At 45.8% G+C, this 22081-nt stretch overlaps 1 protein-coding gene across 3 annotated transcripts in view; it reads left to right on the top strand.

Annotated features, from left to right (window-relative positions):
- Positions 1 to 19953, top strand: part of col5a1 (procollagen, type V, alpha 1) — a 352300-nt gene extending 332347 nt beyond the window's left edge. For 2 of the 3 annotated variants that reach the window (XM_059994251.1, XM_059994250.1), the window contains 7 exons: positions 1655 to 1690; positions 3493 to 3546; positions 5698 to 5956; positions 7420 to 7532; positions 11169 to 11237; positions 16229 to 16462; positions 17630 to 19953. In XM_059994251.1, the coding sequence (XP_059850234.1) occupies positions 1655 to 1690; positions 3493 to 3546; positions 5698 to 5956; positions 7420 to 7532; positions 11169 to 11237; positions 16229 to 16462; positions 17630 to 17776 (912 nt within the window). In that variant the 3' untranslated portion in view covers positions 17777 to 19953. Of the gene's footprint in view, positions 1 to 1654; positions 1691 to 3492; positions 3547 to 5697; positions 5957 to 7419; positions 7533 to 11047; positions 11117 to 11168; positions 11238 to 16228; positions 16463 to 17629 lie in introns of all 3 variants that reach the window. The other variant, XM_059994249.1, reaches the window with a different exon arrangement.
- The last annotated feature ends 2128 nt before the right edge of the window (positions 19954 to 22081 follow it).

Genomic DNA, 22081 nt, shown 5'->3' with positions numbered 1-22081 from the left:
TGTCCACCAGCGCGCTACAGCAACACAAGTCCAAGAGGTGTCAGCTTCGGAGCATCGTTGTCTATTTCACCACAGCCTTCCCATTAGGATGTGGAGGCGAGTTGTAACCCATTCTTGGCACTCTCTGTAGTGATGACCTAAGGGACTCAACTTGCAACTGATGGGATTCTCTAGAGGCTTGCACAACCCAACCTTGACCACCAAAGGAAGTAACTGAAATCAGGGATGGGGAGGGACCAAAACTGTGAAGAATCACGGGAGGTTACAGAGAGAGGGAGGAAGAGGGACACAAAAAGAAGGGAGAAAGGGGAAGAGAGAGAGGTGGGGCAGGATAGCAAGGCCACTGAAGGATTTAGAATAACAGAAATTAATTTAAAAAGCGAGATTTTGCTTGCTGAGAGCTCAAAGACAGCGGGAACAAAAGGCATGAGAGAACAAGACTTGGTACTCAGTAGGTCGGAAGTTTTGGATGCATTCTGGTTTAGAGAGGATCTAGAATATGGTGTGGCTGACCCAAGTGCACTGGAAAAAAGTCCAATGTAGAAGTAGCAAAGTGTGGACGAGGGTTTGAGAGACAGAAAGGACAAAACAAGGGAAGAGTTGGCCAGCAGAGGTGAAGATCGCAGTCTTGGTGAAGGGTCTTTGACGTGTCTTTAAATTTCACCTTAGAGTCAAGTACAGCACAGTATTATGCAGTTGTGTTCCACCTCAGGCAGCTGCCGAGGAGCTGGATGGAATCGGAGCTGGGAAACAAAGCTTGTAGCAGGGATAAGATAATTTCTGAAATTTAGTTGGCAGTTTCTGCTCTTCTTGTTCAGGTGAAGATTGTGAAGGAGAGTAACAGGCCATTTACTTCCACAAGAACAGCTGTTGGTTTGTTTCAGATCAGAATCAGATTTTTCATATCACCAGCATGTGTCATGAAATTTGTTGTCTTTGGGGTAGCTGAGCATTTCAATACATAATAACAGAGAAAAAATTACAGTGTGTGTGTATATATATAAATGTAAAACATAGTGTGGTAGTGTTCATGGGTTCGTCCATTCAGATATCTGATGGCAGAGGGCTCTAAGCTGTTCCTGAATCATTCAGTGTGTGTCTTCAGGCTCTTGTACCTCCTTGCTGATGGTGGCAATGAGAAGAGGGCATGCCCTAGGTGCTGGGTGATTCAGGGAATTAAATTCTTAGTTGGCACGTTGAACTCAGCTTCTCACGAGTCTTTACACAGTGTTCCTGCAACACGAGAGGGAGAGTGAGCTGCACTTAATGTCTTGCACAGTGGTTAATGATGGACAAATGTCCAGTTGCATCAAAACTTCATTGAAGAACGTTGCCCAATGACTAGTACACAGTAGCCTATCATATGAAGGAAATAAACCCAATTGTTTTGTTGTATTTTGTATTGTTGTATTGTAATTGTTGTATTTTTTCTAACAAAAATACAACCTGGTTGAATTATTAACAAAGGAAATGCCCCACCCTTTACTACAATATGTCCAATGGAAGTAAATTTCCACTACACTGATAGGTTGTGTGAAATTATCTAATAGTCTGTTTCCCCTTGAGTCACAATTTGTTGAATTTAGTTCCTGACGTTACACTCTGTTAGAAAGCCACTGACCAATGAAAACTGAGGCTTGCTTTCTTTTAACAGGGTCCTCCTGGTCCTAAAGGGTCCAAAGGTTCAACTGTAAGTACAGTTCTAGTCAGTATTTGTAGAGTTGATGAGTTGGTTCACTATTCCTCTGTTGCTTGTTAACCAGAAATCAGCTTTAACTCAGAGAAAACTTCGTTGCCAAAAGTGTGTTGAGAAAGGGGACCTTGCTCCCACAAGAAGTGCTTGACACACATTTGAAAGGTGCACTTGAGGAAGCTGGACAAGTGTACGAGGGAGAAGAGAATAACAGTTTATCCTCATAGAGTTGACCAAAGATGTCTTTGTATCATCGCTTACAGTTTTAGTGGTATCCTCATTCCCTGTCAATTGCAAGAAGTCTGTGCTCATATCTCTTCCAAACAATCCTCCCCTCTCAAATTCATGTAATCACAGAAGGCCTTGGTCTACTGATTGGGGCTCACCAGAGACCTGCCCAATTTTTGTCTGAAATCCCATCCTCGTTTAAAATGATTTATGGAACTAGTTTCAAGAATCTTTTCACTTGGGACATTCTGGATGCTGCTAACTCACTGATGGGATCTTGAAACCTGTAAAAAGAAAATCAAGGAAAGCATTCGGCCCTTCATAGTTGTACTGGCTCACTGAAGGAGCAGTCCTGCTGAATGAGCCCTGTAAGGGAGGGCAAGGAATGGAGAATCATAGCATGGGACATTTTGCTATCATACTTTTCAGTTAAGGAGCTAAAGGGTAACTTGTTGGTGGTACCAAATTCCACACTGTCACTTCCTAAGAAATGTTTGTAAGCTTAAATAACACAAAGTGGAGTTTCCTCTGAGTACTGAATCTTTGCACGATAATAATACCAATTCCTCCCCATGTGGACTACGTGTCCAATGGGAGGGAGACAGATTAGACTTCCTTAAATCAGGAGTGGACTGTGGAGCAGTCTGTCACCACATTGGGTCATGGTGAGTTATAATACAGACAGACTGAGATAGATGGAACTTGGGTGAGAGTTCACGGGGGATATTTGCTGCAGATGAAAACATTAGCCCTCATCCTGCTCGCTGGGTAATCATGGGACTGGGCCCAGAATCTCCACCTGAGCAGCAGTCCACTCCCCCTGTACTCATTAACCCTTCCACATTCCTGCCCCGATCTAACGTCTGATCTCCACCCAGCACATACATTCAAATCACTGACATCTGTGCTCACAGATAAAAACTGCTTCCAGTCGAAGTTGGAATGTTCCGGAGGTGGAAGATTGTGCAGGAGATTCTAGGCTCAGCGGGAAGGCAGGAAGGAAAACGTTCACCGCCTTAATCTGCCTTTTTCACGCTCATTCTCCAAAACTACTTCATTGCAGAGACGTTCTCTCTGAAGTGTGGTGCAGACAAGAGACACTGCTACCAGTACCCAACAGGAGTGAAGCCACCATGCAGATTCACTGGAGCGTTAGAGCAGCCCAAGGGCTCAATTACGAGGACAGATTACAGACAAAGATATAAACTGTAGAGTGTGCAAGGGGAAAGGGTGGCAATATAGTGTATAATTTACTTTTATGCTCTTCTTGTGAATGCTGCTTATCTGATGCTACATGCCTGTGAAGTTTTTCCTTGGCTTGTGCATACACCGACAGTACCTGTGTATTTGACATTGAACTCAACTCGAATAAGGATTTTGTACAGTGTGTCATGAAGTTCTGGAACTGAGCACACCTACGACCACAGATAGAGTGCATGGGAGCTGGCTGTTTGCGAGACATCTTGCTTAATTCTACACCTGTGTTTTCTCCCTCGCTCTGAAATACCGTTCAGCTCAAAATTAGCTGCCACCATAAATGGAAATAATGGGTCCTATTTCATTCCCTACAGGGTCTCACTGGTCCCAAAGGTGAAACAGGAACACCAGGACCTCCAGGTCCTCCTGTAAGTAGGCAATTTATTCTCAGGAATTTATAAAATCCTGATACCTTTGTTGAGTGAATTGCTCCGTCCACTGCAAAAGGCAGGATCTCCCAGTGGCCGCCTATTTCAAATCAACTTCCCATTGCCATGCTGACGTGTCTGCCCAAGGCGTCCTCTTCTGCTACGATGGTGCCAAACTCAGGTTGAAGGAGCAACTCCTCTCGTTCCATCTGGGTAGCCTCCACCCTGATGGCACCAGCGTCGATATCTCCAGCTTCCTGTAACTCTTCCTCCCTCTCCCTTCTCTCTTTACCCATTCCTCATTCTGCTTAGTCCTTCTCTTGTCCTCACCTCCGCCTGGTTCCCTTTCTCTTTCCTTTTCTTCCAAAGTCCACTACTATTAGATTCCTTCCTTTCCAGCCCTTTATCTAGCTTCTTATTTCAACCCCCCCCCCCAACCACCTTCCCCCACACCTGCCAGCTTGTACTCCTTCCCTCCCTCTACCTTCCTGTTCTGGCTTCTGCCCCTTGCTTTCCAGTCCTGATGAAGGGTCTCAGCCCAAAACATTCACTCTTTATTCCCCTCCATAGATGCTGCCTAGCTGCTAAGGCTCTCCGGCGGGGGGAGGGGTGTGTGTGTGTGTGTGTGTGTCTGTTGTTCAATGTGGATTAGAGAGCACTGTTCATATCAAATTAATAATTTATACCACCTTTACATTCAGTTTAAAATTTCTGTTGCACATAATGTGAATTAAAAAGGTTCTTTTCTGCATGCTGTCTGAGCACAGCAGTCCCTGGAGGACATCTTCTTACACTGGAAAGGCAATAAATTCTGGACAAGGTGAAGTGGGTCTTCCATCTAGTTGATCTTCCAGCAGCAATTGATGTTTGCCTCGTGTGTGCCTGGATGGCAGTGCCTTCCCTTACCCATTTGCTCAGGATGGGCCTTGTCAGACACACTGTCCATGAGGATAGGTTACTGCAGTGGGTTAGGGCCCCTCTCTATATGTTGTGGGCTAGAGCAGCCCCACGGCACATTGAAGGTTACAGAGGCCCCTCAGTGCAGAGAGTCACAGTGCCCGTGATGAGTGCGACTGCCCAGCTCCATAAATTACAGTGTCCTCCAGTTACAGACCTGCCTTCTACAGTCTAACGTTCTGAGCCCCTGGCTCAGGCAGTTACAGTGGTCCATCTGCATTGTTTCTGATTCAGTAACTCCTATCCAGTTTAACTCACATCATCCCCTCGACAGACTGAGATGCAGCGACCCCTCTGGGTGTCACTGTCCTCCTGTGTGCCTGGGCTTGTTCTCTGAACTGATTTGTAGTGCCTTCTCAGTGCACACTATCTCTGTACCCAGTGAGTTAACTATCTCTCTCCCTCTCTGTGGAATGAGGGATATTGGCAGTACAGTGTGAGGACCTGTACTGTGTAAAGCTCCTCTGCACACTGTGAGTTGGAGCTTTCCTGTATTTTCTGTGACATGGTCGCATAGTGGTTTGAATAACACTTTCCAGCCCCAGCTGTAAGATTGGGGTTCAGTTCCTGCCGCTGTCTCTAAAGAGTTTTAACATTCTCCCCACGACAACATGGATTTCCTCCAGGCACTCTGGTTTCTTCCAATATTCCAAAAACATATGGGTTAGTAAGTTGTGGGAGTGCTGTGTTTGCGCTGGAAGCTTTGCGACACTTGTGGGCCGCCCAGTCACTGAAGCAAAGCAATGCATTTCACTGTTATTTTCGATGTTTCTATGTACATGTGACAAAATAAAGCCAATCTTTAATCTTTAATATGTGTCCCAGTGACCCCCATGTAGGGAAGTGAACCTCTTCCTCTACAAGATACAGGTCACCCTAACCTCTGTACAGTCACTGTTTGTCCCTTTCCTACAGTATAGACATCTTGCCCTTTCTGTACAACCTGGGTCACTCCCCCGCCAATTTACAATGAGGGTCACTCCCTCTTTACTCCCTCTGTGGGTCAGTTATAATGGTCTTTAGTGCTTCCTCTGATGTGAACCTCAACTTCTCATCTGTGTCTCTACATCTGCAATAATGAACAACTTCTGCAAATGTTCCTCAGTTACCAAATGTGGCTCATGACTCACAAAGTATTTCCAGACCAACTCCCATTCTGTTTGCTAAACATAAACAATTGTGTTTCACCTGAAGGGTCCCACGGGCGAAGTCATTCAGGCCCTCCCGTACCATTCTTCGAAGAGAGCCAGGCGTTCCATTGACGCAAGCCAGATCCTAGAAGAGGGGAGTCCGGAGAATTACCTGGATTACGCTGACGGCATGGAAGAGATCTTTGGCTCCCTGAATTCACTGAAACTGGAGATAGAACAGATGAAACACCCCATGGGCACTCAGACCAATCCTGCACGGACCTGCAAGGATTTATACCTCTGCCACCCTGACTTCCCCGATGGTAGGCACGAGTGTGGGAAACCAAGGCATCCACTTTAAATTGGAAGCAATCTGCAATGACAATAGTTTGCCTTGATGGCGATTCCCTAATACCTGTATATCCAAAATTTTTGAGGGGACCTATTTGAGGTGTTTAAAAAGTACAACAGGGTCAGGGTCAATAGTGACAACTCATTCCCCAAGAAAAAGGAGTCCTTGATTTTACGGTTTGAGCCAGGTATTTCGGGGGTGATGGTAGGAGGCAGTTTTTAAAAGAGTCTTGGTAATATAGAGCCCTCCTCCTCAAAAATCTATTGGAGCCCAACGTCAAATGGAAACTTTAACTGAGAATGATTCATATTTTCATGTACGAATGTTATGGGTGGATGGAGTTGAGATAGATATGAACCTTGAGCCATTGTTAAGGCTAAAAGAACTTGAGGAGTGGAATGAGCAATTCCATATTCAGTGTCCTGATGATACATTGTATCATATAATTGACTTTGGATTGTATCAGTTCCCATGGGAATGATGGTCCATCCCTAGATGCCACCAACAGGTTATATGTCTAGTTCATAAAGTACAGCTGTTGGTGACCTCTGCACCCATCCACTGTTAAACAGGGTTAATGGAGTTACTGGTGTGAGAATGGCTGCCTAACCCAACCATTTGATTGCCATGTGTGAGAGCAGATTAGACATCAGCAGGGAGGGTGGAAAGTATGGTTGTATCACAGATTCACATCTGAATAAGTGAGTCAGAACAGGAGGAGTGACCTTGGGAAGAATTGCTCATTGTCGCCACCAAGGGAAGGCAAGGATATGGTTATGCTGGCACTCTGCTTGCTAAGGAAAGCTTGATGAAGGATCACAGTGGTAGGGACATGAGAAGATGTGACAGAATGTACGATCGGGTGACAGCAACATCGGAGTTCATATCACCTAGTCCTAAGAAGAGGGGAAAATCAAGGGAACTGAGGGGTCATTTGGTAGAAAAATTAGAAAAAATGGTGAGAAGGACACCAGAAAGTGCCAGACTACATAGGGCAGTGACTAATGGAGTAGGCATTGTGGCCTCGGAGCCCTCAGGGAGCTCTAACCAGAGCGTTGTCAACAATGGGCAGCTTGCGCTGGGAAGAATGGTGAAGGGCCTAAGAAAAGGTTGACGTCAAGCAGTCAGTAGGCATAGGGAGGGAGTCAACAATTCACTGATCACAATGGGGCTCAAAAGGTCACTGGATGTTTGGAGCAGGTTTAATAGTCTGTTAGACAGTATGGTTCGACTTGTCATTAAAAATGTGAACTTCAACACATCTTACATACTGGGGTTCAGCAGAACATTGGTCGAGTGAGTTCAAAGAGCATTAAATGGCAACAAAGAAAAAGAGGCCAACCATTGCTGAGGATACTTCCCTTTATCATTGCACTGACTCCAGAGTGGTGTGTTTTTACCAGCCTGCGTCTTTCATCCTTGTTTTCCTGGCAGGTGAATATTGGATTGATCCAAACCAAGGCTGCTCCAGGGACTCATTCAAGGTCTTCTGTAACTTCACATCCGGAGGTGAAACGTGCATCTTCCCGGACAGGAAATCAGAAGGAGTAAGTCTTTGTTAAATCTCTTGCCAACTTACAAAGGACATGACTGTGACTGAGATGCATTTAATCCATATTGACGCACCATTAACAGAATTAAAACCAAGTGATACATAGGATAGATTTTGATTGGCTACTTGAACATGTCTCTACTGGACCTGTTCTTTCATGTGTATCAGGACTGCCCAAATTTTCAATCCTGTTCGAGTCAGTGGAAAAAAATTTCAGGCAGCTTCTTGATGATTATATAATCTATAAAGCAATTTTTACTTTTGGATGGTCCATTCAAATATTGAGCTCAGGAAATTTTCTGAGTTAAGAATTTCTCCGGGGAACACAATATGGACAAGGAGGTCCATCGATCATTTGCCTTTCAATAAAAGCCTCGGGAAAGCTCCCCATGCAGGTCTGTTTAGTAACACTGTTAATCTCAAAACAATATCCTCATTTAAAGAACAACACCACTGACACACAGGAATACTCCAGGCACAGAACACCTAATATCACAGAAAAGGAATATATCACCAGAAAAATAGCACAGAACAACACCTGGGCTTCATGTTCGATATCCATAATCAAAGCAACAGACACAAAATGCTGGAGGAACTCAGCAGGTCAGGCAACATAAATGAAAATGAATAAACAGTCGATGACTCACAATTATAACATTTACACTGAAACTATCACATTGAAAGGGATGGGTATATTTCTGTTGCCAACATACAAAGGGCTATAAGACATAGGAGCAGCATTAGGCCATTCAGCCCATCAAGTCTGCTGCACCATTCCGTCATGGCTGATCCCAGTTCCCACTCAACCCCATACATCTGCCTTCTTGCCATATCCTTTGTTGCCCTGACTGATCAGGAAACGATCAACTTCTGCTTTAAGTATACCCACAAAATTGGCCTCCTCCGTAGTCCACAGATTCAGGATGCTCTGGCTAAAAAAAAAAAATCCTCCTTACCTCTGTTCTAAAAGGCCGGTCCTCAGTTTTGCTATATTCTGTTACTGTAGGTCATCCTCTCAATGTCATTATAAATGTCCTGTTGCTGCAGTTATTATGTTTTGACTGTAGCTGAGCTTTTTTTGAATATTACTTTGGACTTGTAGTTGCTCTCCTGATTTTGTCCATTCTCCATTGACAGTGGGTAGCACACTTGATATGCTGGGGGAGCTCAGCAGCTCTGAGGAAGGGCCTCAGCCCGAAACATCAACTGTTTATTTCCCTCTGTAGATGCTGATTGACCTGCTGAGCGCCTCTAGACTTTGTGTGTGTTGCTCAAGATTTCCAGCGTCTGCAGAATCTCTTCTTTCTGTTTGGTGTTATTTCTGTGACTAAGGGTGTTGCTCTTGTGTAGATTATTCTACACCTACAGATCGATAGATTAATACCTGCAGTCATGCAACTACAGAGCGTAACCTTTGAGAAATTTGACAATGGCTACATTCACTGATTGACATTTACGGAATAAAATAACTCCCATAGTTACATAGCAACCATGACATTCAAAAACATCTATTGTCACTGGACACTGCACACTACCTACAGACATAGTAACATTTATAATCAAAGAACAAAGCCCACAGACAGAAAACCAAACAACATCTTTGATCAGAGTCACAGCCACAATCACCAGGCAGTAATCACAGACAGAATAATATGTTGCGCTGTTGAAAAAGGACAGCTACAGTCAGGAACAATGCGCTGTAAAAGCAACCCCAGTTTATATGTAATGAAGGGATACCCCACTTCCCCCCACCCCACAGCCTTGGAATGGCACCTGCAGACAAAGAGTACATTCCCACTTCATGGTACCATGGCTGCCGCCTGTTTTCCAGAATTTTCTGTTTTGGGGTTCATCTGGCTTCTGAGGTTATATTCATCGCTCAGATAAATTGACAAGAATACGTGCTCATCCACACATCAGACTGTGGAGTCTGGCTATGCACGAAGTTCTGTGTTGCCTGGACCTGAATGTGACTGAGCTTAGCCCCACAAGCCCATTTAAATCCAGTAACCTTTATCATGAGCCTCACACAAGAGCCCCCATTCTTTCCCTTGTAAATGAGGATGAATTGGGGGAGGGGCTTGTGTCCAAAGAGTTCTGAACCTCCTCCAAGGCAGCGAGAGGTCAAACCTACACGGGGAAGGTCACCGAGTGTTGTTGAGGGAAGAGGAACGAGAGAAGGTGTCCAGAATGTTTAACACTCCATCAGTGAGAACCCTGTTGAGCCAGCATTCATGGATGATCGAGCATCTGGTGGACTGACACTGGGGAGAACTGTAAACGTTCATTTGGGGTAAAATAGGCTTTAACTGACAGCTCCACCCACAGTACTGTACCATGAATGGACCAAATCTTTCCCCCTTTCTTTTAACAAAAGTTTGATCATTAACCAATCACTATACAGTAATCAGGGCACCGTAACTATTTACAGTGTTGAATTAAAATACTGTTATTATTATTTTCAATGCATTTGAGCCCCTGATGGCCCACCATTTCCCAGAAATCCCCATTGAGTCATTCCAGACCACATGTACCATCTCCATGGGTGTAACCCCAGAAGAGGAGCAGGCAGTCAGTTTGGGCAGATCCTTCCTCCTTCTGCACCCTAACATCGACTGGTGCATGGTGCTGACAGGTCTGACTCGGTCATGCACCCCCAGTTGGGGCAATGGTGGGGCAATCGAGCAGGACAGTGAGAATCGTGATCACTCCCCACACATCCCAACTGGAAGCGCTGAGTGGGTATCGGCTAAGGAGGGCTCAGCTGATGAGCCATCGTGGCTTGATGCCATTTGATGGGTGTGTGTGCAGTTTCTGCCTGTCACTGGATGGGATTCTCCCACATCCCAAAGATGTGAATTTTAATTGGCTGCTGTAAGTTGCCCCTGGGGTGGAGATGAGTGGTACAATGTGGAGCAAGCTGATGGGACTGAGAGAAAACAAAACGAGATTGATCAAAATAGTAGTAGATAATTCACACGTACTTGATGGGCTAAAGGGCCTGTTCCCATCTTGTCGCTCTACAAAGACTCTCCCTCCCTTACGGAATCAGTTTGGGGCCTGTAGCTGACGAAGTACAGGAACCCCAGACTCCACGGGGAGTCATTGAAAGAACTGTAGTCTCCATAAATCTGATACGAAAGCAGGGGCTGCTCAAAGTCCTCAGCGGGTCTCAGTATCCGTGCCTGCTGCCCGAACCTATCCTTGTGTCTAGGTCTGCCTGCCTTTCTTCCCAGTGACCGCTGGGGTCACAAAACCCTGTGACAGTGGATGCCCCTAGAACCTATTCCTGGTAGGGGTTAGCGCCGAGAGGCCCCATTCCTCAGTGTTCAAGTTCCCTCGTGACAGGCAGCAGCTGTGAGGTCGTACTTTGGGTAGAAACAAAAGGGTCGGTGCCCAAACTGTGCCATTGTTTAAGATCTCTGGCGAGTTCACCAAGATTTCTCAGGCTGTTAGCTCTCACATTAACATATTTTCCTTTTCTTCCTTTGCCATCTCATCTCACGTCAGGCAAGAGTCACTTCTTGGCCCAAGGAAATACCAGGCTCCTGGTTCAGTGAATTCAAGCGTGGTAAACTGGTAAGCGGGCATTACTTCCTTTCTACTCTGTAACCAGTCTCATATTTTACAGAGCAAAATGGCTCGCTGGCCGAAAGAGCAGCCGGGTGCATGGTATAGTCAGTACAAGCGAGGTGCCCTGGTAAGTGGTTAGACTGCACTGTGTTCCCCCTTCTCCTGGCTGGCTCAGAATGGATCTTTCCTATCCGACTGTTCGGCACTGTCACGCTGGCTTTACACACCTCACTCACTCTTACACAGTTACTCAGACAAGCACAGCTTGGTCACTTCTATCCAAAACCCAGTTACTGTCTGTATTCCAGTGAGGGTCAGTGTGTGGGGGACCTGTCCCCCAGTGAGGGTCACTGTGTGGGGCCCATCCCCCAGTGAGGGTCAGTGTGTGTGGGACACGTCCCCTAGTGAGGGTCAGTGTGTGGGGGACCCCTCCCCCAGTGAAGGTCGGTCGGTGTGTGTGGGACCAGTCCCCCAGTGAGGGTCGGTGTGTGGGGGACCCGTCCCCCAGTGAGGGTCAGTGTGTGTGGGACACGTCCCCCAGTGAGGGTCAGTGTGTGGGGGATCCCTCCCCCAGTGAGGGTCAGTGTGTGGGGGACCCCTCCCCCAGTGAAGGTCAGTGTGTGTGGGACACGTCCCCCAGTGAGGGTCAGTGTGTGTGGGACCCATCCCCCAGTGGGGGTCAGTGTGTGTGGGACCCGTCCCCCAGTGGGGGTCAGTGTGTGTGGGACCCGTCCCCCAGTGGGGGTCAGTGTGTGGGGGACCCGTCCCCCAGTGAGGGTCAGTGTGTGTGGGACCCGTCCCCCAGTGGGGGTCAGTGTGTGTGTGTGGGACCCGTCCCCCAGTGAGGGTCAGTGTGTGTGTGTTGGACCCGTCCCCCAGTGAGGGTCAGTGTGTGTTGGAGCTATGTACTAGCAAGGGTCAGTTGATGCATGACCTGACCCATGATGAGGGTCAGTGTTTTGAAAACCTCTACCCTAACAAGTGTGATGGAGCTGAAAGCTTAATCCTTTCCAATGCCTTTGTACATTGTCTGTTTGTCAATGGTCCTGAAAGGGGATGAAGTTTGATCACCATTTCGTACACAGTCTGAGCAGCTCCTTGTCAGCAGCCCTGATTATCCTCTGCACTTCCCCCAGCCTCTTCCTCTCTCTTCCCTCATCTTACTGTGCTATGAAGGAATGTTTACCTTGCTGCAGATTTCTCTTTGCCCACTACCCCCCACTTACCTCTGAGCTTTGGCAGTGAGCCTTAGAAACGTCAGCCACAATTCTGCTGCTTTGCCAGTTGCATTGCGGGCTATGGACAGCTGTCAGTACATTGGCCAGGGGTGGTGGGGCAGGTGTGGAAGACCTCCAGGGCCACTCCCACTCCTTGAGAGAGCACACTAGAACCTCCTTCAAGTTGTGAGGTGGAGCAAGAACTCCACGTAGTTCCCCTTTGAGTTAGCAAAGGACCTGTTTCACCGAGAACTGAAGTTGTTTTCCCACTTGGTGTCAACAGTCGTGATTACAAAGGGACTCTGAAGCTTATAGAGGCCCTTGTTCTGACTGGCTGGCCTCAAACACCACAACCAAGCTGTTTTAATTAGATTCAGTATCTCTGACTGATGCCCTTAGTTCAGTTCGAGGAGCTCCGTTTTTGAGAGGCTGCCGAGATCTTGAATACCTGCGGTGGAGATTTAGTTATATAGCTTCATGTATATGGAGACACCAGAGGAGAAGGGGTAATGCCCTCAGAACAGAGCAGGCTGTGAAGATTTAACACAACCAAATGGAGCTTTGGTGCATTAAAGAGAAACTCTGGCCACAAACCAGGGGGCAAAAGTTAAAGGTAGAGGAACCTGTGACAAATTAAAACTTTTAGCTCAGCTGGCTGTAAACACCTGGAGGATGTGTTATCTGACAGGCAAAGTATGTGGATTTGGAAGTAACTTTTCAAAGGATTTGAAAATAATTGGAAAAGGGAAGCTGTGTGGTCAGGATTGGGGTTATTTGGAGAGGCTCCTCGAAGGCCCAGCATTGCCACAATACTCCTCAGGGGTAACAGGGGGCACCATCCAACCAGAAAGTACAATGAAATATTGGTGAGAGGTGTAAAAAGGTCCTAGACCAGGGCTTTTAAAATGGCCAAAAAGCTTGATGGGAGTCGAGGTGAAGGTGTTTCCTCATATGTATAAGACGAAACCAGTCATTTTGACTCATACATAAGATTTCTTCCCATACAGAGGAAATTCTTCAGCCAGTGAGTGATGAGAACGTGGAAGTTGCTACCACAGAGTTGAGGAATGTAGATGTATTTGCTAAATGTAAAGGCATGAGGAAGAGAAGAGTGGAACGATTGTAGAGGGGATGAGGGGCAGGAAGTGGGGAGGAGGGTCATGCGACCACACACAACAACCCATTCAGGTGGAACTGTTCCCAAGCTGAGTGATTCCTGTGAGATCAACTCCCAAAGTAGCAGTTAGTTAAGAGATACAGCAGGTTAAAAAGCAAAATCAGCTCTTAAAAGTTATGACAGCTAAAAGTTGAAATGTGAAGCAACTTCCAGAATTAGGTTTATTAGCATCGGCGTTTGTAGCGACAGTGCAAGACATAAAATAAATAATGCAAAAGGGAAATAGTGAGGTTGTGTACATGGGCTCAAGGACCAATCAGAAATCCGACAGCAGGGGAAGAAGTTCTTCCTGAAACACTAAGTGTGCACGTTCAGGTTCCTGTACCTTCTCCCTGATGGTCCTTACTGATGGAATAGAAAGTTGAGCCCAGTTTATCCTCCCTATTCCTGCCAATGACATCGGTCAAGGATCAAGGTCCAAGGTCATTGGGAGCCCAATTATTTTGGTCCCTTCAAACACAGGCCTCCAGGGTAACTTCTGCTCTAAGCAAAGACAAAAGCGGGGTAGTGTAACGGGTTCTGGTCCAGATGCCTGCCATATCCTCTCACGCTTGCCACACTAGCATCCATTCCCCTTCCCACACTTCCCGCATGCGTTTTCTTCCCCATGTTCAGTCTCACGAGTGCTGGAAGGAATCTGGAAACAGCCAAGGATCCTGGATTAGTGGTTGGTAAACGAGTTTTGTTTAAGCTTGGCTTTTTTCCTGACACTCACAGTCTGACGGCATGAAGGACTCTGTGCCTCGACTTTTCAACTGGACCCATGACCCAGCGTGGAATCCCACTGTGTGTGTGGGGGGGGGGGGGGGAGTGGATCACAATGGGTTTCTGGGGGTGCCTGCAGGGGGGAATGCTGAATACAGAAAGTGTGCTGAAGGGAGGGGTGAGGGCAGGGCAAGTGAGCTTGGAGATCAGAGGGAAGCTGTGGTCAGGTCGCATTTGGAGTATTTTGAGCAGTTCTGGGCCCCTTATCTAAAGAAGAATGTGCTGGCATTGGGGAGGGTCCAGAGGAGATGCACAAGGATGATCCAGGAATGAAAGGGGTGATATATGCATAGTTTTTGATGGCCCTGGGCCTGTACTCGTTGGAGTTCAGAAGAACGGGGGGTGGGGGCTCACATTGAAATCTATCGAATAATGAAAGGCCTAGATAGAGCAAAGAGGATGTTTCCTATAGAGGCTGAGTCTAGGGCCAGAGGGCACAGGCTCGGAATAAAGGACATCCCTTTATAACAGAGATGGAGAGGAATTTCTTTAGCCAGAGGCTGGTGAATCTGTGGGATTCATTGTCACAGACAGTTGTGGAGACCACGTCATGGGGTATATTTAAATCAGAGGTTGATAGGTTTTTGATTAGTCAGGGCATCAAAGGTTATGGAGAGAAGGCAAGAGAATGGGGTTCAGAGGAATAACAAGTCGGCCATGATGGAATGGCAGAGCAGACTTGATGGTTTGAATGGCCTGGTTCTGCTCCTCTGTCTAAGTGGAACCAGGATGAGTGTTAGATGGGGGAGAGGGGATGGGATTTGGGAAAGGGTGAAGATAGCAGGATTGATGCATGGCATTCACGTTTTGGTGGAAGGTTACACTGAGACAACAATAGCCAAGATATTATATCTAAAGAGATTAAGAAAAGCCACATCGTTGAAGACCAGTGGTTTTAACAGCCACTAAAATCCAATGCAGCTAATAATAACCAGAGGGCAGTGGTTTAAAGACATTAGCCAAAGATCAAAATAGCTGTAAATTTGTTTTACAAAGCAATCAGAATGCATTCTTTGAAACTGGTGGAAGCAAGTTTCATAAAGTTTAAAAAGATAACTAGATAAGTACATGGGGTTTGGGGACAGAGCAACGAAGCAGGACAAAGAGGGTTGCTCTTTGAAAGGACAGGCTTGGGAAGCTTATGTTATGCTTTGTAGCTCCAAAACATAAAATTAATTGAAAAGAGAACAAAGGAGCCTGAAATACGAGCCTAAATTCGTTTTGCTTTCAGCACGGCACACACATACCACATATGCATATAACCTATAATGCATTATGTAAACAACAAAGAATGCTTAATCAAACAACACATTTACAGTATTACTCAAGTATTACTGAAATATTAAATACACAAGGTAAGAAAAAGCTATGAAACAAGACAGGTTAAGGGCAGATTTATTAAGCCTTTTGTGATATCCCATAAACTATTATTTATAAGGGTCCCAAAACTATTAAATTATTTATGGCAGAATTACCAGTGGCCCGGGTTCAATTCCTGCCGCTGCCTGTAAGGAGTTTGCACGTTCTCCCCAAAACGAAGTGGGTTTCTTCCGGGTGCTCCCACAGTCCAAAGTTGGTAGGTTGATTGGTCATTGTAAATTGTCCCGTGATAAGGCTAGGGTAAATCAGGGATTGCTAGGCAACATGGCCCAAAGGGCTGGAAGGGCCTATTCCACACTGTATCTCAATAAATAAATAAACTCCCTCCCCATTTTGATGTGAGCACAAAGGAAGGGGTTTTGTTAGCCAGAAGCAAATCATTCACTCTGTCAGGACATGGCAAAGGGCAGGTTTTGCCTTCCTTAACTACCTAGCAGATGGCCGACTGTGGCCCATTTCCAGCCAGGGGTTCCCAGAGGGTCACTTCATTCTCGTCCGACTGTGTGTGTGGAAGGCACAGTGTGTGGTTTGGTGCCATCTCCCAGCCCAGTTGTCTCGATCTCTCTTTCCCGCAATCAGCTTTCCTATGCAGACGCAGAAAGCAATCCCATTGGAGTTGTACAGATGACCTTCCTGCGGCTGCTGAGCGCCTCCGCCCATCAGAACCTCACCTACAACTGCCACCAGACGGTGGCCTGGTACGACTCGACCACAGACAGCTATGACAAGGCCATTCGCTTCCTGGGCTCGAATGACGAGGAGATGTCGTATGACAATAACCCTTATATCAATGCCATCATGGACAAATGTGCAGTAAGTGCCTCCTTGCCAACCACCTACAATCGGGCAAAAAGGTTTTTCTAACTCAACGAACGCACTGGCTCCAGATTAATCTTTTGCATAGAGTGGACGTGAAGCTATGGAGCATTCAGTTGGCACTAGTGAGAACTACCATTGCACCACAGATATGCAAAACAATCCACTGTGGTCCCTGCACCCGGCCTGTTCCGTTAGCCAGACTTATCCTCAAGCCACCTATCACTGAATCCACCTCACCATTCCTACGTTCAGCTTCTACCCAGTCAGAGCACTTGCCCACTCGATCTCTGTGCCCACACAGTTGGTATCCATCCCATCTTGGACCCACTCTAGTCAGGGACTCTCTGCATCCCTGCATCCGTTCTAACCAGGAACCTCTCCACCTCCATACACACTCTAGTCTGGGATATTCTCTAACCCAGTGCCCCTCCCCCCCCCAGCCCCACACTAACCCTCTCATTAACAAGGAGTTGTCCTCTTTCCCACGTTAACCCAAGCTCCCACTGCTGGCTGTGTTCCTGGTACAGCAAGGTTGGGTCCTTGGAGTGGACCCTGGTGGGCAGTATCACTGAAGCCAGAGTGTGCTGAAGCGGCTCTGTACGAGAGCGACTCATCAACAGTCCATTTCCCTCCACAGACGCTGCCTGACCCACTAGCTCCCACCAGCACCCTTTGTGGTGCTCCAGGTTCCAGCGTCTGCGGTCTCTTTGTGTCTCCCTGGAGGAGAAGGTGATTGCCTCCCGAGATTAAAGCTGTGATGTTCTGCCATTTCTTACCTTGGCGTGTCAGCACAGTCCCGGGGGGAGAAACATCAGCTGCTCCCAAAACCGACATCTCACACTGACTAGCTCACTCAGAAGGAATGGTTAGAATTGCTTAGTTGAGTGGGGGAGTTAATTCTTCTGCTGAAGCAAGTGGGGGGGGATTTGGAGCTCTAACATTTTTCTGTCATCATTCTTTGGGTTTTTTTCTGTTTTGTGGATGTCCGTGAAGAACAAGAATTTCAGGTTGTATAGTGTATACATTCTCTGATATTAAATTGAACTGTTGAATTCTATTTAAGGGGCAGATTTTGGCTCAATCAAATGTCAGGATTTGTTTGTAACTCTCCCACGTCGCTTCCTAACCTGCCCCTTTTCTTCTTGTCCTTGCCTTCTGCAGGAGAAGAAGGGTTATCAGAAGACGATATTAGAAATCAACACCCCCAAAGTGGAGCAGCTCCCGTTCATCGATATCATGTTCAATGACTTTGGAGAGTCAGGCCAGAAATTCGGCTTTGAAATTGGACCTGTCTGTTTTGTGGGATAAAAGAAACCAAATCAAAACTTTACTGATTAAGAAAAATGTCTAAACACACATACACACACAAACACATACAGAGGAAGAATGGAAGTCTGCAAAGTGAACAACACTGTAACCTCAACGTGCAGATTTTAAGATGTGCGATCTCAGAGACTGCAGGGCATGGAGCCACTGTCCAACTCCAAGGTGCTTCTAAGGAAAAGGAAGTCTTCATCTCGCAATGAACTTCTTGGACATCGACCCCTCCCCTACCACCACTAACCAGCCCCGCAAAAAATTTGATGGACCCAAAACTGTTGATTCGCAGCCGCAGTTTGCGCGGAGTTTGCACCAGATCGCCTTGCCGGTCAGCCTCGGAAAGGCAGAGTTAGGGCTGGTGCTTCGGGGGCAGCTGACCCAGTGGCTGCCCCCACCTCTTAACAACCGCCTCTGCCTTCTTGATACTGACCGAACAATCTCTGTACTTCCTGCAGGTTTTTTATTCTCTTACTTCAAATTCATAGCCTTTTTTTTAAGAAAGAAAATCTCATCAAATAAATGTCTTGAATTGAACCCTTCCTCGGAAATGGTGCTGACATTTTATTATTTCTTTTTAAAACAAAAACAAATTTTTGTATGTTTGTAAGTAAATATTTTATTGTATAATATTTTTTATTTCCCTTGCAGCTTCAGGCTTCAAAACAATGCATGTGACTTGACTCTGTTAAACTGTACAAGGTTAACTCTTAATTTTTACCTAATGTGCAAATATATATAAATATATAAATATATAAAATGTGTTACATAGGATTAATAAACCGGCTACGCTGCAGTACCAAAGCACACGGCTCCATAACACATACTTTGGTGGTTCATAAATGCAGCCCACTCGCTGCTTTTGTTTCCCGACAGCGGACAAACCACGCCTCTTGAACTTTTGTGTTTAACTCTCTTTCGCAAAACCACATTGGTGCTAAGTACGGGGGGTGTTAGAGGGGGAGTTTGGGTGTGCATAAGAGCCTTTTCAAAACCTGTCCTTTGCATCACTCAGCTTCGTCTTGCCACCGAGGACTGAACGGGAGTCTTGTCCCCCAATGAGGGGACTGAAGAATTGGCGCTATTTACAGCCTCCGCGTGTGGTACTATATTGTCCAGCTAATGCCAACCATTTTCTTTATAAGGCATGGCAGATCTTCTGGAACAATGTCCCAAGGACTTAGGGTCCCTATTTTTTCTGCTGCATTTTGCTAACACAACTTACAGACATTATGCATGTTGTTACATAAGATACTTCAGTGAAATTCTCCTTCAGTGTGTCTGGGCCTCACCCCAGGCCTGCTTTGTAAATTGTGCTTTATTTCTCGTTATCAGTCTAAAGGCTAAAAGGCATCCAGAACCTGCTGTGGTAATTTAAGGACCGGTTGGAAACATAGCGCTAGTCTTTTACTGTAATCTTTTAATTGCTTAAGTTAGTGAAATCCAATTTTGAAATTGCTTTAGAAATCATCCAGCGCAAGGATTTTAAGTATTTTTTAAGTTGTAATATTTTTTAAAAAGTGAAGCCTTTTGCTCTCATCCTTGCCTGACTCTTGCAGGTTTCATTAGCCTTGGGGTCTATGAGTCTATTTTATCCATTCCCACTCTCCTCATCCACTGTTGAATGGCATGCCCTTCCCTCACACCCATCATACCAGTACAAGTGACTGCCAACATTCTCAGCTTATTTTTCTCCCCATCCACAAACACCTGGGCACTTTCTCCCCATATTTATATCTATTTGTCTATCTCCCTCTCTCACTTTCTCATTCACTTTCCATCTCTCTCTGTCCCTCTCACTCTTTCACTTCTCTCTCTCTCTCTTTCACTTGCCATCTCTCTCTCTCTATCTCGCACCACCCATTCCCTGGGCCTCTCGCACTTTTTCCCCACCCATTCCCTAGTCGCCTCGCTCCCTCTCCACCCATTCCCTGGACCTCTCTCTCTCTGTTTCTTGGCCTGTTCTCAGCCATTGCCCAAGCCTACTCTGCTTTGGCATTAAACAGAATTTTGTTTTTCTTAAGAAACATAAGACTTGAACATGAAGTGTTGTTAATGACAAGTTGTTGAAAGATTTTTTGATACTTTTCATTGGCCCTGATTCTTTTAAGGCAATCATGTGAAAATCTGTAAATGATTTTGAGATCCCAATAAACCTGTTCATGAAACTAAGATTCCTGTCCTATCCATTCGCAGCACCAGAAGTTTCCAGAACCTGTTGTTAGGGAGAGTATGTGAATTTGGTCAAGTTTCAGCTTGTCAGAAAGAACCAATGTGAATGTCCAAAGGGTAAGTCATGTCTATTGAACACGGTTGATGTTGTGTGGAAGAAAAATGATTATTCATGTGAACAACCAGAAAAGCATTTGACAAGTCTGCGTAAAAGACTATTAACCGAAATAAGAGGGATGGGAGGAGTGGCAGTTTTTTGGCTGCAACTGGTTTGGAGTGGAGTCAAGATACAAGGGAAAGGTAGGATTAGTCTAACGGTGTGACTTACCAACAATCTCAGGAATTGATCTCCTGGCAATGTTATGGATATTAGTATTGTTTGGTAAGTTTTCTGAACACAGATAGGAGGCAAAGAGCTATGGATTGGAGTAAAAAGTTACTGGTCAGGAAGTGGAGAGGAGATTCACCGGAGTGAGATATTAGGTAACAGATTACACTTCTATTCCCTTGAATATAGAAGATTAAGAGATGTTCTTAACTAAGTGTTTAAGGTGATTAAAGTATTTGGTTGGAGACTGTGATGTATTGATCATAGCTTCTGACTTGTCTTTATCATACTGAATTACTCAGTGTCCAGAGGAACCCTAACTCTTCACTGGCAATGGTGAAGCAAAGTGTGGAGCCAATTCCGAGTGTGCTGAGCAAGCGTAAGATAGATACAACATATACAAATCATGAAAATGTTGCCTTATGTCTCTTAGTGTTATGGGCGCAAATATCTGCTCTTTCATTTTGAAAAGTACTTCCTCTGCTTAGCCAATCAGAGTGTCAGCCTCTGAGTTCATTTGTGTGTGTGATCTCCTGTCAGTTTTTTGAACTTGTGGGGTTTCTGTGACCTCCTGCCTCTGACCACGCATCCTTCCAGTTTGGCTTGTTACCTACATCAGGCTTGACATCATCCCCTTCTGGTCCACGCAGATTCCTGGGCTCATCGGGGATTGTGTTCATGTAATTCACACTCCTCTCCAAGCACTGCTTCAGAAACAGACATCACAAACACGAGAAAATCTGCAGATGCTGTAAGTCCACAGCAACACGCAGGAAATGCTGAAGCAAGTCAGCGGGTTAGGCAGCATCTTCCTCCCCAGCTCCTAGTAAATCATTTGCATGGCAACCGGAACACTGTTCCCCCCACCTCACCGTTACTGAGGTAAATTGATTCATTCTGCCTTTCCTCCATTGGTTGGCTGTAGGCCACATGTAGGACTTAAGTAAAATGTGAAATTACATTCTTGTTTAACTTCAATACATACAATTGTTACCTGGTGGTTAATTAAATATATTGTCTGTCTCCTCTTCCACAATGTAGATGGTGTCTCAGACACAGGGTGGCCTCTGCTGGGTTCTACGATCATCCCAGTGTCTCTTCCGCTCACGTCAAACAATGCCAAGTTTAGTTTGTTTGGCAGCAGAATACTCCAAGAGGGCACCTTATCTCCCACAGTGGGTTCAGCACTTAGAGCTCGGTCTCTTCCATCAAGGCTTGTGAATGGCTGGCTGATGTTGCACTGTACTCTTCTTGACCTCGGTGTCAGCGTGCTATTACTTAGACAGTTCCATCTGAGAGCTGACATACTGCATCAACTGGAGACGGTCGGATAGTTCCCTTCTTAATTCACCAAGTAGTTGGAGGGTCGTACATTTTCATTCACGAGTCTTTCTAGCCTCTGTTGCAGAGCTGTATGGAGTTCAGGTTCAAAATCAATGGAAGCAAATACTTGTGAACTTATTCAGCTGTCAGGTGTCCCAAAGTATTCCAGCTCCTGGCATATATTAGGAAAAAGCTAAGATGTTCTACGTTCATCCAGGTCCCAGTAATCACATTGTTGTAATATCCACACTGGTCTGATGGACATCAGTTCTGTGCGCCACAGTTCCTGAGGAGTTACTGGATTGTGTAGTGGGACAGAAAGTTCAGAAGAAGCATGTGGGGTCAGCTGAGACATTCTGAGCACCACAGTTCCCATGGAGATGCTGGATTGTGCATAATTAGGCTCTTGGCAAGGGCCAATAAAACGAAGTTAGGTTTAAGTGGAGTGGCCATAAGTGGAGGACTGTTGGGCC

Source organism: Hypanus sabinus, chromosome 18, assembly GCF_030144855.1.
Source record: "Hypanus sabinus isolate sHypSab1 chromosome 18, sHypSab1.hap1, whole genome shotgun sequence".
NCBI classification, from domain to species: domain Eukaryota; kingdom Metazoa; phylum Chordata; class Chondrichthyes; order Myliobatiformes; family Dasyatidae; genus Hypanus; species Hypanus sabinus.
Note: the sequence above shows the minus strand (reverse complement) of the source record. Positions and strands in the feature narration are given on the sequence as shown.